The sequence below is a fragment of the Pantherophis guttatus genome, chromosome 6 (genome assembly GCF_059756535.1).
Source record: "Pantherophis guttatus breed Tessera chromosome 6, ASM5975653v1, whole genome shotgun sequence".
Lineage (NCBI taxonomy): Eukaryota > Metazoa > Chordata > Lepidosauria > Squamata > Colubridae > Pantherophis > Pantherophis guttatus.
Window position 1 is genome coordinate 41,820,025 of NC_142068.1, and position 16,159 is coordinate 41,836,183.

The 16,159-nt window shown below is 36.9% G+C and overlaps 1 protein-coding gene across 2 annotated transcripts in view; it reads right to left on the reverse strand.

Moving 5' to 3' along the window:
- Nucleotides 1–13,337, reverse strand: part of VPS8 (VPS8 subunit of CORVET complex) — an 88,960-nt gene extending 75,623 nt beyond the window's left edge. Inside the window, exons 1-10 of one of the 2 annotated variants that reach the window (XM_034439652.3) lie at nt 12,986–13,337; nt 10,446–10,676; nt 8,875–8,943; nt 8,340–8,470; nt 7,914–8,007; nt 6,831–6,863; nt 5,601–5,655; nt 1,071–1,195; nt 647–733; nt 337–404 (exon numbers count right to left, since the gene is read on the reverse strand). In XM_034439652.3, coding sequence (XP_034295543.1) covers nt 337–404; nt 647–733; nt 1,071–1,195; nt 5,601–5,655; nt 6,831–6,863; nt 7,914–8,007; nt 8,340–8,470; nt 8,875–8,943; nt 10,446–10,595 — 812 coding nt within the window. In that variant the 5' untranslated portion in view covers nt 10,596–10,676; nt 12,986–13,337. The remainder of the gene's footprint in view (nt 1–336; nt 405–646; nt 734–1,070; nt 1,196–5,600; nt 5,656–6,830; nt 6,864–7,913; nt 8,008–8,339; nt 8,471–8,874; nt 8,944–10,445; nt 10,677–12,985) is intronic. The other variant, XM_060682853.2, reaches the window with a different exon arrangement.
- Nucleotides 13,338–16,159: the final 2,822 nt, after the last annotated feature.

The window sequence follows — 16,159 nt, forward strand, 5'->3', positions numbered from 1 at the left end:
CTTCTCTCTAACAGCACCACTGGAACAACCATCTCCAAAGAGATTTGAATTGTCTTGACCCTTAAGTGAACTTCTTCTAGTCACTAGGGTCACTAGTTCACTAGAATCTAGCTTCTTCCTCAATGTCTGAAATAGGTCGCGGTATGTCCACCGAGATTGTATTACATCAGTTTGCTATGGAATATATTTGTTCTCTTCTGTTCTGATCATTTCCATTTTTGTTTCACTTTCAATTACCATGGTTGTGTACACTGCCGATAGTCACTGTTGAGTTAGATGGCTAAATCTAATGATCAAATAACTAACTAATGTTATAATAAAATCAGATATTCTTACTTGAATGACAATTCAAATACTGAACCACCACTGTCATTGCAGATTGCGAGAGTTGGATCATCTGTAAACTAAAGAAAATATTATTTTCCTCAATTCTTTATAAAACCTACTTATTTTCTTTCCATTTCTCCCAATGTGACTTTTCCCTTATACTAAGCATGTACCTGTGATGCCAGCTACAATAGAATTCAATCTAAAATTAGAACTATATCAGCTCTTGTAACTGAACACAACTTATTTTAGTCAAAAAAGTCTAATCTCCATAACCTTTTTAATGCTACATATATAGTTTACAAGACAGAACAATTACCTTAATGTGCAAAATTGCAGTTCCTGGAGGATGTGCATCTATTATTGATCGTAACAGTTTTCCACTGGCTAGATCCCACATTGTAATCTGTAAGCAATATATTATTAACTTTCTGTAATACAACTAATTATTATTAAAAAATGAAAACTATAAGACGTCTTCCAAGCCATCTATGGATGAAAGTTAGGAAACTAAAGATTACTGAATGAAATCATCCCTTTTATTTCTTTTCAGAGAATTCTATAATAAAGCATATGATAGATACAATAGGAAGAACAGTGGGAAGCATTTTTCAAAGGTTGATGAATGACAAACTATGTATTGGAAATCATCCTTCTCTACAATCAAATTGACTCTGTAATCTTTTGCACGTTTATCTGGGACTATGTATATCTGTTTAAGTGTATTGCATATAAATTATTACCTGTCCTTTTGCAAAGCCACACAGAAGTCTCGAACAGTCACTGTTGATGCTAAGAGCAGATATAGCCCCATACTGTGCACCAACAGCAGTATTGCCCAAGCAAAGCCGAAGAGCCTGGTTAGGATCTAAACAGAATATAAATGTATTTAACAAGAGGGAAAGAATCACAAACTATGTAATCAATTAACATTTCAAACTTAGAAAAGAGTAAATCTACACAAATTTAATTGGCTCAGTTTAAAAACATGCTCAGTTACTCAAATCACGGTTGTTGTTGCTAATTTGAATTCACCAGGAATAACAGGATGTGCTGTTAAACATAAGCAGGGTGCTGGAAGAATACTGAGAAACTAAGTAGCAGAGTCCCACTGATAACAGGGCTAAGCTCAGATTCTCCATCCAAGGCAACTATATTAAAAAATGCTTATAACATAAATGTCTTGATTGGTAGAGAGTAGAAGGGTTCTGCTTCTGTCTAAACCAGGGGTCTCCAACCTTGGCAACTTTAAGACTTGTGGACTTTAACTCCCAGAATTATGGGAGTTGAAGTCCACAAGTCTTAAAGTTGCCAAGGCTGGAGACCCCTGCTCTAAACTGCATCTTGAAGAAAGGGAACCAAGAGAGTCTGCCTCATGAAAACAGAAGCTAATTTCACTAACAATAGGCCAGGTTAGAAACAGGCATAGGGCCTGTTGAAGACCTTCCTTCAATCTGTCTTTCACCCTTTGCTCTCTAAGCAAACGGATGAAACAATCTTCAACATTTTGACAATACGCTATAAGCTTTCACAATTTCTCTTTACTTTTCTGGCTTGCATAATCACAGTTTCTAGAGATGTCTAAACTGCGCATAAACTTTAAGGTGAAAAAAGCATTTGCGGAAGGTAAAAAGCGAGAGCAAATATTTTGTAATAGTGGCGAATATCTGCAGCGCGTAGGATGAGGGTGAAGGTTCGTTCTCTGAGCTTGTGAGTTGGTTTCTGAATGTTTTGTTACCAGGCTAGATAAACATAAAAACACTGATACTGACATCCCCTAAACTCCACTGAAGATGTTATCTAGCCTGGTAATGAAACATTAGGAAACCAATCCACAAGCTCAGAGAACGAACCTTCACCCTCATTATACACTGTAAAGATGAAAGCTATCCAGCTATAACGAGAATACATAAATCAGTGAGAGAGAAAATAATTCTAGCCTTTTAATAAGTGCAGAAATTCAAACACTTTTGAAAAATCCATCTTTTGATATGAGATTAATTAACAGCTATAGGTCAGGAGCCAACAGTAGATGATCAGCTCTATACAGTTTTGCATGAAATTGTTTTAAAATACATTTCAATTGAGCTTCAAGAATAATTTCGGATGACAACTATTCCAATCATCCGGTGAGACACACTCAGTAGGGAGACAGATGGGGAGGAAGGTGGAGAGTGACTTGTTTTTCCTGGATCTGCTGCATATTTTTAAAAAACCATTAATTATATTGCCCATCAGATATATAGTTATAATGTCTAATCTCTTTCAATCTTAAAGTTACTGTATCTTTCTAAACTTGCCATTGACCTAGAAACCATATTAGAGGTATCCAACTTTATCAATGAAATTGCATGAAAGATGAAGTATCATAAAAAGATTTAGTAATGCATTATTTATGTGCAATGCTATGTACTTGAGGCTTGATAAAGATCAGGCATGCATATACAGGGCTTAATATTTAAATCTAAAATGACACCATCATCAGACAAAAATAAATCCAAAGGAGAATACAAGCTGATTGAACAGGAGCACTGCAGGTGTTACCTTACAGTCAGCTCCTCTGCAAGTATACAGAACCTCAAATCCAAAGCTAAGTTTTATTTTGCTGTAATTGCTAACACCAAAATGTAATTAAAAGAATTGAGAGCAATTTACCCTCTTAAAAGATGAAAACACTTCAACCATCAGAAGTTAAATACACAACACACAAGACTTACATGCTCACAACCATCATACAAGACATACATTTTAGTCTCTATCTGCTTTATAAGAACTTTATCTTATAAAGTTATAAGAACTATATCAGAACTTTTTTTAGGGTTTCCAGAACAAATGCCATTATTGACATCTACACCATGGAAGATCTGTGGGTAAATTACAATAAAAAGGCTACAAAGAACAAATTTATTTTTGTTTATAATTCTAGATTCCCTACAAGAAGTTATTTCCTCAACTTTTGATTCATTTTAATTTATCTCATTTTTCTTGGTTTAAATTATTGTTCTGTAGTGATAAATTACAGATGCAAAGTTGAGAAGGCAGGCAAAGGCATTTCCAAGAGGTAATAGCTGTTCCTGAAGCCACAGAAGCTGCTATAGAAAAAGCTAAATTCATTTCTGGTCTATTAAAGAGCCACTGGGAAAGAAAAAAAAATCTATAGAATTGCTTCTTACTTTAAAAGATCTTGCTTTTCTGATTTTGCCTTTTAGAATTGAATCTCAACAGATGAAGACTGCAGTAGATCAAGTAAAACAGACTTGATAGGAAAGAAGAAAATATTTGATTCTCTGAATCAAAAAATGTTAAATGTCTTAGACTTTAGTCATCTATTCTTATGAAAAAAACAATTATCCAATTTGCAGATTCTGATCAATAACGCACTGCGGGTATTGAAATAATATTGAAAGGAAATATATTCAGGATGAAATGAGTACTGTGTGCATAAATAATGGGCTCATTTGACTGCAATTAATTTTTATTTTCTTTTTTGAATAGTTTGTCCCTGGATTCCAGGTGTGAAGAAAAGTTTTGATTCAGAGGCAGAAGAAACGTGGATTGGACTGGGACTTTTTTTTTTCCTTAAAGAGGATACTTTTCATATATGTGAGAGGGTGATAGGCCACTATGAGTTTCTGTAATATATCCGGTTCCAGGATATTTGTTGTGGAAGACACAATACTAAAAGGTTTTTTTTCCATTTATAGGCTTTATATACTATGGCTTGATATCTTTTTTAAATATGTTGCTAAATATTTACTAGTGGCTTTGACACAAACTTTAAATAGTACTATTTTTTTTATTCTTTTATATACTATCTGCTTTTATAAAAATGCAACAAACTTTGGATAGCAGATAACCAGACAATAATTTAGAAATACAGTTTAAAAACTATTATGATTTCAAATTTGAAGGCTGCAAAACATATTTGAAAGATGCTGGGAGAAAAGTATAATTTGTTGCTTATTCTTATGACAAAATTACACTCTGGGATGGCTCAGATGGAAAATTCTAAGTAAATCCCTTTTTTAAGTACATGGGCTATTAGAGGATGTAATATTTGAGATCAACTTATTGCCAATGAATATTTTAAACCAGGTATTCCTAAAAGAATTTGAATTGTTTAAAAATGCAGAACTCAGACAATGGTTAAAATACCAACTGCTGGAAGAAAAAAAATAGAAGGACACATATATCTATAACATCCCTTTATAGCCTGTTACAATATCTTAATTTCAGAGTACTAATGTATTGCCGCTTAACTAGTGTAGCCGCTCATGCAGATTACATGCAAAATGCATCATACTATACCTTTGCCTTCTCAATCCATAAGGAAAATGGTTGAAAGAGAAATGCCAAAAAAAATTATGGGGAAAAAATAGATAGTAACCATATCCTGTTATTTCCAGTAAAATATCTCTGGATCAGTGGTGAAATCCGAATTTTTTTACTATCGGTTCTGTGGGCGTGGTTTGGTGGGCATGGCTTGGTGGGCGTGGCAGGGGAAGGATACTGCAAAATCTCCATTCCCACCCCACTCCAGGGGAAGGTTACTGCAAAATCCCCATTCTCTCCCCACTCCTGGAGGAAGGATATTGCAAAATCTCCATTCCCACCCCATTCTGGGGCCAGCCAGAGGTGGTATTTGCCAGTTCTCCAAACTACTCAAAATTTCTGCTACCGGTTCTCCGAACTGCTCAAAATTTCCGCTACTGGTTCTCCAGAACCTGTCAGAACCTGCTGGATTTCACCCCTGCTCTGGACACTAACAGATCTGTTGAAATTGGTTTCTCTGAAGCATGGAAACTTCAATGTATTTGTAAGATAACAAAAATAATGCATCCCAAACAAGACATCTTCAGGGTCACTAATGGAAGCAATGGCTCAAAACCACTTCTTATTTGAACATATGCTTATTTTTAATCCTGGTTATAAAGAAATCTTTTAATAAGATATTAATTACATGTAGTATTTTCTATTAAACTCAAGATCCAGATACTAATTTTTATATATATAAAATATAGTATATGTTTATATATATATATATAAACATACATATATATATGTTTTGTTCCCATAACATGGTTACCCATAGTTAACTGTAGCGTACTTCACTCATTTATCTCAAATGTCTGCAGTTGCATGACTACACTCAATAAATTAACCTTAAAGGCAGTGCAAACCATACTGAAGGCTAAAACAAGGATTTTATTTGTGTTTCAGGGTGTAAACAAAACCAGAGTAAGCTTCAAGTATTAGCAGGCACTCCTACTTACCAAATATCAAAGCTAGACCGTGGGATGTTCCTACTGCTATAAGACTTGATGCTGCCTAAACCAAGCAAAAACAATTAGATTGAGAAGGAATATATACTTGATGTAGTGCAAACAATTCATGAATATTAAAAAAAACTATAAGCAGGAACTGATTCTAGAAGCAACAAATCTGGGGGGAGGGGAGGAGGGTAAAGATTTACTATCAGCTCAATCAAAGATACTTTATATTAGGCATTCCAAAATGACAGCCAGTTCGATGTAGTGGTTAAGGTATCAGGCTAGAAACTGGGAGACTATTCTGCCCCAGTACGGACCCCAAAGAACGCAGCACACACAAAGTCTGTACAAACCTTAATTTACTAATTAAAGACTACTAATGAGCTTTCTTTGTAGTTCTTCGAACACAAGTACAATAAATCAGTCTTTTCTGACAAAGGCTGTTAATTTAACTTCATTAACAGCCAACAAGAATTCAAAGAATAATAACTCAGTTCTGAGGCACAGTATTTCAGATAACCATAATCTTACTGTGGTTGGCAGAATGCCCAGAAGCAATTTGCAGGAAAACTGATAAGAGAAAAATAAGAGCCAAAATCAAAGGTTTCTGTAATCAAGACTCAAAGGAATGTGAACAAGTTGTTTCCTGCAATTTGCATCAGTCGTTCCTTAAATAGGCTAGGGGAGTGGCCAATAAGCCCCAAGCCTTACTCTCGAGGAGACCTCCTCCTGAGGAGCCACTCCTGCCTTTTCACAGCTCTGTGCGCTCGTGCATTGAGAAGAGGCTCCTTCCTCTTCACTTATGGGAGCTTCTGGAGGTTCTGAAGGCCCTGGCTGAATCCCCACCTCTGGCACCACATCTTCTCCAGCCTCCTCATTGTCCGACTTGAGTGCCAACTGCACAGGCTGCTGGCACAGCACCACACCAGCCTCCTCACTGTCGGAATCAGCTACTAACTGCACAGGCCGCTGACGGGCCACAACAGAGACTGATTTTCAGTCCTGTCTCATGCACAAAGCCAGTTTGGTAACCTTGAGCCAGTCACTTTCTCTCAGTTCTGAAGAGGAGGCAATAGCAAACCACTTCTGAAAAACCTTGCCAAGAAAACTGCAGGAACTGATCCAGGCAGCCTCCAAGAAATGATTAATTAAAAGAAAAAAATCAAGTAAAATATCAAATACAAGAAAATAAATATCAAGCATAAAGAAATCTAAAATTCTTTTCAAACTTACAATTGCAGTGGGTAAGCCTGCATCCACTTTGGCCTACAACAATAACAAAAAACAGAGAGTGAAAAAATTAGCAATTGTTTTTAAAATACAGAATACCTAAAATGATATAACTTCAGACTTATAAGATCCACTTTGTATTTTTCATCTGAATCCCCAAATCTATCAACCAATCCGGAACAAATTATATATACCTGAGGAATCCTGAGGCTAGGAAAAAAACTGAACAAGTCTCTCACATTAAAATCATTCCTGGTACCAACCTTTATTTTAGAAACATAAAATGACGACAAGGTGCAGTTGTCTAATTAGAAATTTAAAAAATTACTAACTATTGAGATATTAATCAACACACCCAAATAATTTTCTGGATTATTCATGGATTAGGGGATCATGAGGTTTATCATGAAAATAAAATACCTTCGTATCAAGTAATTTATCTGAGGTTAACCAATTTGCCTTTTCAAGTCTACCCTCTCTGACCATATAACTGTTCAATTTTTTTTCTCTAGAGCTGAACCTGCAGGATGAACCATGGTTATAGAAGGTTATATAGATGTCAAAAATATTGCTTTAGTCATGTAATTAGCAGGTGGAAGATGCTTAATCAGCCTCTTTTCCAAGAATCATGATCTAACCATAGCTATTCTAGACAGAAGTAAATTACTGTCCTCCCAATTAAAATATGTTGCTTCTTTAAACTACGCTATTCAGTTAATCCTCCTCTCTGGTCCCATCAATTTCAGGAGGACAATAGAGTATGCAGAAGAAATAACTTTATCTGAGCATAGATTTCCTAGAATGTTGTGTAGCAGTAAAGAATCTCTGCCAAAATCTGTAGGAATAATTTCTGTTTTGGAAAGCATTCAAACAAAAAATAATGATGTAAATGAAACTGCCTTTTATTTTTATTTTTGTAAAGTGTTGTTCATTCCATTGATAGTAGCTCAATTTTGCCACAACAGTAAGGCTATAAAATCCCAAGGCTTGCAGTAAAAAGGAAATTATTTTACTCCAAGTTAGTGTATTATTGGTGTTTATTTGCCACAAAGAGCAAGCATAAAGAAAGAGACAAAAGGAACTTACTGCTGCAGATACTATTTGGGTAGAAATACCCTTCAAAAGTGACAGCCGTATAACTGAGCCATGGATGGAGAAAGAATCGCGGAGTTTCTTCTTTCTATATAAACAATAAAATCAGAATAGCATTTCATTTTATTTGCAAGATGAACCAATACAGTAGTCTACAACAGTTTGACAGAGTTTATATGGTTTTTTTTAAATAAATCATGCCGAAATAACAGAATCTCTGTAATACCTCTGAAATTACACCTACATAATCACAGTGACAAACATGAGGGTGAAAATATTCAGGCACTTCTATATGTGCTTAAAAGAATAATTATGATGCAATAGTTACCCATAATCTAATCTAGAATCCAAGTCAGTACTCATAATTTCCACAATTCTGATTCTCAAAGCATCTAACTGACTTAATCTGCCAACAGTTACCTTTTTAGGTGTGATTTATCTCCACTATCAGAGCTTGCTACTGACGAAGTATCATATGAATGAGTATCAATGTTATCAATGTTCAGAAGAGAAGGATCCTCAAGAACAAATGGCTCTTCTTCATCATCAGTCTAAAAGAAATCATATATAATTTTCTATATATCTTTATCTATACTCCAGTATAGTAACAGTGTCATTTAAGCTAGTATAGATTCTGTCAGGTTTGGGAATGTTTGTATTTCCCAGGCACACATAAACCACCTTGCTGAAGATAGGGCATAAATACAGGACTTGCTTATGAAACAGTACATTTCGGGAGGAAAAAAAACAGACAAAAAACATAAATAAATGCAATCCTTATTAAATTAGCGTGCATCTTTTAAAGGTCCTGTTTTCATTTACTAAAATTATTTGGTCATAGCATTATATTCTAGGCAGTAAAAAAGCAGACGTTTGAGAAGCTTGCCTATCTGTTTTCTATTTTTGTGGCAGAAAAAGGGGAAAGGGAAATGGACACAACAACTGGGCAACTTACTTCATTTAAAATACTTTCTAATGTTGGAGGAGTATCAACTTGAGGAATATCAAATTCTTTGTCATCAATCTAGATGAAGAAATGAAAAAATATATCTTTAAAATTTACTATCGGGATGTAAGCTGTCAGCTTTTCATAACACAATTCATCATACTCCTAATACCAGTTCTCATTCTAAAACTGACACTTTCTAAAGAAAGCTTTCAAAAACATATGAATAAAAAAAATCTAAGCCAGGGAATGGTATAGGCAACTTCTGAATTTTATAGGTAGTCCACGACATACGACCAAAATTGAGCCCAGGATTTCTGTTGCTAAGTGAGACATTTGTTAAGTGAGTTTTGCCCATTTCTTGCCACAATTGTTAAGTTAATCACTACAACTGTTAAGTTAGTAACACTGTTTTTAAGTGAATCTGGCTTCCATTGACTTTGTTTATCAGAAGGTCACAAAAGGTTAGACATTGTGATTGTCATAAATGTGAGTCAGTTGCCAAGCATCTGAATTTTGACCATGTGACCATAGGGATGCCGCAATAGTTATAAATATGAAAAACGGTCATAAGTCACTTTTTTCAGTGCCTTTGTAAGTCACTAAACGAACGGTTGTAAATTGACAACTAGCTTTATTTATTCAGCACTCTGAAGCGCTGTTGGCTCACCTTTCTAAAGGTAGGTTCATAGTCATTCAAAGTCATTTTGCTACTTGCTTTGAACATGTCTTGTGTGAATGAATTATGATTCTAGATATTCTCTGAGAGAGCCATCTGATGCAGTGGTTAAGCTACCAGGCTAGATATTGGGAGACCATGAATTCTATTCCTGCCTTAGGCATGAAGTTAGCTTGGTGACTTTGGGCCAGTCACTCTTTTTCAGTCCTAGGAACAAAGCAATGGTAAACCACTTCCAGAAAACAGTAGGGAAGAGTCCAGGCCATTGCCAGCAGTCAACAGTGTGGAAGACAGTCAAAAAAAGTTTTAAAAAAAAGGAAAGAAAGGAAAATCATATCTGAAAGGATAACAATTTAGCCAACGAACTATGCTTAAACAAACCATGGTGTAATATGTCATATGAACACAGACTAATATTTTTTCAAAAAATTCTCAGGTTATGAACCAAGACTACTCTTTACATATATGGCTATTTATAGCTTCTTTATGCTCTGTTATATGAACACATATGAGCAGTATATATATATATATGCAATATCACATTTCAAATAACCATGGCAGGAAAGCTCAGTTACATGCATAGCATTCTGTGTGTGTATATGTATGTACATATGTCTGTACCTGTGTTTCTCTGTATGTTTGTGTATTTATGGTTTCATCCAAATGCTTAAAGAACCAGCAACATTAAAAAGCAATTAATAACAAAAATGTGAAAGGGCCTACTCAAACAAATAAAAAATATTCTGATTATTATGAACACTTATGAACTAAGTATGAGCATATTACATATTGTACATATTGAAAGCAGACAACAGAACAGATACCCCCTTGTCCCCCCCAAAACTGTGAAAATTGCAGATAAGATCTGTTGTGCAAATACTAATAGATAGCTACAACTTACCAGCTCACTCTTTGATTCTAACTCTTTGCTCAATTCAGTAATAGATAATTTGGGAGAAGGGGCTTCTTGTTGACTGGATTCATCCATCATAGAGAAACAGCCTTGATCTGGATCAAGGCTTTGAGTCCCAGTTTTGAAAGCTTCTTCCATCTTTCCTATTTCCAGCAATATTAATCAGCCAGTTGATAGAAAGTTTAAAGTATTTCTGCCCAACAATTTTTAATTGACAGTCTGCAATTAACAATATATAAACAATTGATCATTTATGGCACTTCTAATTAAGATAAGAGAAAAGGTCAGTACAGTGGTGGGTTGCCCCCGATTCGGACTGGTTCACAAGAACCGGTAGTAAAACCGATGGGAGGCTCCGCCCACTGACCCGGATGTCATCATAGGTGATCTGCGGATGCGCAGAAGAGCGCGCGTGGGCATGATGCAAACTAGTAATAAAGATAAGTAGAACCCACCCCTGGGTCAGCACTTCTACAAAATACAAATTGTAGAATAGTAATTGTAAAGTCCATACATATTATTATGAATCAGATGTGCACTAATATCCAGAAGTCAGCTGTGACACTACACCCAGAGCAGTGGTTTCAGATGAAATACCAGTGCACCTGGGCAAAAGTGGAGTGCTTCATGCATTCTTTCAACTTTTATATCGCCAAATCTTATAAGATTTTTAGTAATTAGCAATGTTGTAGCATATAAAACAATTAACAATAAAATATCCATGATAAGCAAAATAACAATAAAACATTCACAGTAAAAATAAAGATAAAAAGTATAAGAAAATCTTTATTCACTGATGCCTTCAAACCGAAATGGCATCTGAGCAATCAACCAATCAACAGAAAAGGACACTGTTTTGAGCATCATCCATAGTAAAATCAAAGAGGGACCTAGTCTGCCTACAACAAAAGCAACTTAAAGAACAGGCCATTAACAAAGGTCCAGGAGAACTACGGTAAGTCACAACCTGTTTCTTGAAGAGAACAGTCTTTAAAGGAATTTAGAAATGGCTTTGGGAAAAATATGAAAGTCATTTAGAGGAGACAAAAGGAATATTTAAAGAAAACAGAGTTACAGTGAAGCTAGTGAGAGAAAGTAATTCAAAATAATCCCATCTTGATTTTGTTTGGTGGGAGAAAGAGAGGCTTTCAAGGCCCTATTACTATATCCTATATAAAAAAGATCACTTTCCTGAAATCCTTGTGATGTCCGTTTCTTGACCTGGCCTATCTTGAAGGACTGACACAGATCTTAACAGACACCAGGGATACCAGCACAACATCAACAGCATCTCCAGCATAGTCTGAGGTAGCACTATAACATTGGATATCATTGATGTATTAATATTACGCCCTGAATTGATGGTCTTTACCAATGTAATTGAAAACCAGGAGAAAGAGAAGCTAACCCTGAGACACAATACAAGAGAGCACTACTGGGATGAACTCTCCTTCCATCCACAGCTGGTTAAAACCACGTTTTATTCCAAAGGAATTGAACCACTACAAAATAGTGATTCCAATGGCCAAAACTCAACAAAAAAGAGGCTTGCACTCCATAATTCATTCTACTTTGATAAAGAACCATTAAGGACTACTCTTTGAGCACTATTGCAAACCCACTGCCTACTACCATCAGGTCTCAATTTCAACTGCTTACAAATCAGTCATAGATAGGTCATAGATACTTTGTTAAATATTCTGATGAAATTAATATATGCCTACAGCATCTGCACAATCTATGTAGGAAGCTGATATATATATATATATATATATATATATATATATATATATATATATATATATATATATATATATATGCTATATATATAGCAGCTTCCTACATAGATTGCGCAGATGCTGTAGGAAGCAATTGCTGTATGTGTATATACATACACATACACATACACACATATATAGGATAATCTTCCCAAGTAGTGATATCATACTGACAGATCTGTAGTTCCCCAGATCCTTCTTTTTCCCCTTTCTAAAGATACAAAAAAATCCCTGCCTCCCATCAATTTGCCTGACACTTCTTCTGTTCTCCAGGATTTCTCAAAGACACTCCATAAAAGTTCAGCCAGATCATTAGCAGGTTTTTTTTTCAGTACTTTAGGATAAGCACTCCTACCTCTTTAGAGGTTTCCATTCAATCTTGCCAGATTCTCAGAGGCTGCCAGTTTCACAAGTCCCTGCAGTTTACTTGGCAAGATTTTGTTTTCCGGAAGCGGCTGGCTATTGCCTCCTTCCGATACTTAAGAGAGATTTAAACACGGCTCAGGCGAACGGATAGTCCTTCACCGTGTTTTACAGACACATCAGATCTTACGGAACCGTTTCATTCCGGAGCATCAAGGGCTCGGCGTGGACTTTAAGAGGCCACTCAATCTAACCACCCGCCGAGTGCAGGAATCCACGATTACAGCATCAACACCGCTGTAAACCATCCAAGACAAAGAAGGATGTTTTAAAAGGCTGCAAGGGAAGAAAGAAAACGCGCCATACATAACAAAGAGCGACACCGACCGTGGCACTTCCAGCCGCTTTAAAGGAAGGTCCGCTGCAATACGTTGCAAGGCTCGGTTTCATGCCGGTGCCCCGGCTACCGACAAACAGCTACTGCTCTCGAGTTCTCGGGAGAAAGATTCGGGGTTCCCTCCAGCCAAAGCTCCCTGCCGCGACAGCGAGCCGTCCGGTTCCCACTGTCCCAGGAGCCCCTTTTGGACACTCGGTTGTTGTGGTAGCGGCTGCCACACCTCCGGCTCCTTTCTAGGCTTCACTTCCGCCCGAAGTCGAAGAAACTGTTTCCCCGGCGCTTTCTTAAAGCTTCCGCCCTGACTCAAATCAACGCAGCCTTGTTTAGATAGCACCCTCTTCTGGCAGCAACGAAAGATGCAAGTGCTTGCGTGAAATTTACCGTTGTCAATCCAGCATAGCCATAAGAATAGAATAGAATAGAATAGAATAGAATAGAATAGAATAGAATAGAATAGAATAGAATAGAATAGAATAGAATAGAATTTTATTGGCCAAGTGTGATTGGACACACAAGGAAAGTGTCTTGGTGCATATGCTCTCAGTGTACATAAAAGAAAAGATAAGGCATTTTGAAAGACTGTTTTTGCCATGGTGTAGTACAGTATCTAAAGATGCATGCAATAGAAGGGGCACATCTTGGGGTACAAAGCCTATTCTGTCTCCCTTAGTGATAATGTAAAACCATTTCAGGATGCCACCCTGGACTTAAAATTGCCTCAAAATATATCCCATTGCTTTCAATGGATTTCAATTTCAGTTATTTCTCAGAATGAGAATGGACTGAAACAATGCCATAATTAATATATTGGAACATTTTAAATTTTTGCAAATATTTATAACAAATTCAGTAAGCAAGAAATCTTTTAAAAATATTCTTCCTTTTCCTTGTATTCTATTCAATTGTCTTTTTCAGTATATATACTACTTTACGAATCCTTGGTATGAATACAAAATGGTATCTATATACGACTACTTGTTTTTTATATTTCATACTGCTATCACTTGAGGATCTCTTTCTCAGCTGATTCACTCCTGTTTCGTATGTTTTATTTTATGATTCAGATCTTCACCAACGCACCTTAATATTTTCTTTTGTACTGGTCATTTGCTTTGGGAATTAATCCACATTCACCCAATCATTCTTGGTTATTCTTGACCTCAGCTCTTGTTTTCTCTCACACACACTACTTAAATACCCCATTCCTCTTTTATGTTTTTCCTGGCATACCCATATCATCTTCTACTGATATATAGGCATAAAGGTAAAGTTTCCCCCGCTCATGCGTGCTAGTTGTTTCCTGCGCTAGGGGCGGTGCTCATCTCCATTTCAAAGCCAAAGAGCCAGCGCTGTCCGATGACGTCTCTGTGGTCATGTGGCCGGCATGACTAAATACCAAAGGCACACGGAGCTCTGTTACCTTCCCACCAAAGTGATCCCTATTTTTCTACTTGCATTTTTTTACGTGCTTTTGAACTGCTAGGTTGGCAGAAGCTGGGACAAGTAACGGGAGCTCATTCCGTTACGTGGCGCTAGGGATTCGAACTGCTGAACTGCCGACCTTCTGATCTACAAGCTCAGTGTGTCTTAGCCACTGAGCCACCATGCCCCTTATATATAGGCATACTGAAATTATATTTAATTAAACTTCTGTATAAGAGCAATGTAATCTTGTAGCTTTTATACTAGATATTCTGGATGTAGGAGACCAGTAACTCACTGTAATGGGCTGGCTTTAGAATTAATAAAATGATCATTTGTATTCTCTCTGGTTGTCGATGTAATATAGCATAATATATAGCATAATATAATATAACAATAAAGGAAAAAGTTGAAAAGAAAAACACATGCATAAATTATATGCACTTGTTTATTGTTTAGTTATTGTATTATATAACAATATAATAAGAAATCACATACAGGTAATGCTTGATTAAAAACCATTTGTTTAGTGGCCATTGAGGTTACAACAGCACTGAAAAAAGTGACATGACTGGTTTTCACGCTTATGACTGTTGCAGCATCCCCCTGGTCATGTGATCAAAATTTGGGCTCTTGGCAACTGGCATATATTTATGATAGTTGCCCTGTTTCAGGGTCATGGGATCACCATTTTTTAACCTTTCTGCCAGTGGTGGGATTCAGCCGGTTCAGGATGATTCGGGCAAACCAGTTGTTAAATTGATGGCTGGCCCCACCCTTCCTCCTCCCCGCCCCTTCCAGGAGTCCCCACACACCCATTTTGGTTTCCAGTATGTTCCCCCCCGGGGCCCGTTTTTGCTCCCAGGGGGATGCAGAAGGCCAAGTGCTGCCTGTCATACCCTCTGGCCATGCCCACCATGGCCACACCCACCCAGCTGGTAATTAGGGCAGAGAACCGGTTGTTAAATTATTTGAATCCTACCACTGCTTCCCGCCAATTTCCGAGAAACAAAGTCAATGGTCTTCTGGAATGCCAGCAGTGATTCTCTTAACAACTGTGGCAAAAAGGTCATAAAATGGAGCAAAACTCATTTAACAACTGCTTTGCTTAGCAACAGAAATTTTGAGATCAATTGTGGTTGTAAGTTAAGGACTACCTGTACAACAAAACCAAACTATTCTATATTTTTAAAAAAGAAGAAGATGGCAAACCTGGCAGTCACTCCAAAACTTTCCACCAATATCTAATATCCAGTGGAGCAAGCCCTAACCACACTACTCCATAGCCTAGGAAAACAACAAAGTTTATGGTCTTCTGGAATGCCAGCAGAGTGAAAGGCGCAGAAGTGAGACAGAGAAGGTACTGTATATTTCCTGGATCCTGATATATTGCATTGTTTCTTCAAAGAAACCTGAAGCATGCTGACCCTGTCAGGTCAATTTAGCTAGCTAGATACCATGGAAGTGGTAACCAGGACCCATTTCATGTAAGGCTATATAAATCATAACCAGCATCTTGAATTGCAGTGAAAGTAAACAGGCAACTAGAGAGCAAACCAAGGCATTCCCATCACTGCGTACAGGAGATCATTCTGGACCATTATTGAAGCTTCTGAGTAGTCTTCAAGGGCAGCCCCATGTAGAACACATTATAGTAGTTGAGCCATGAAGTGATTAGGGCATGATTGATTATCTGATTGGGCCTCTTGATCCAGAAAAAGTATAACTGGCACACAAGATGA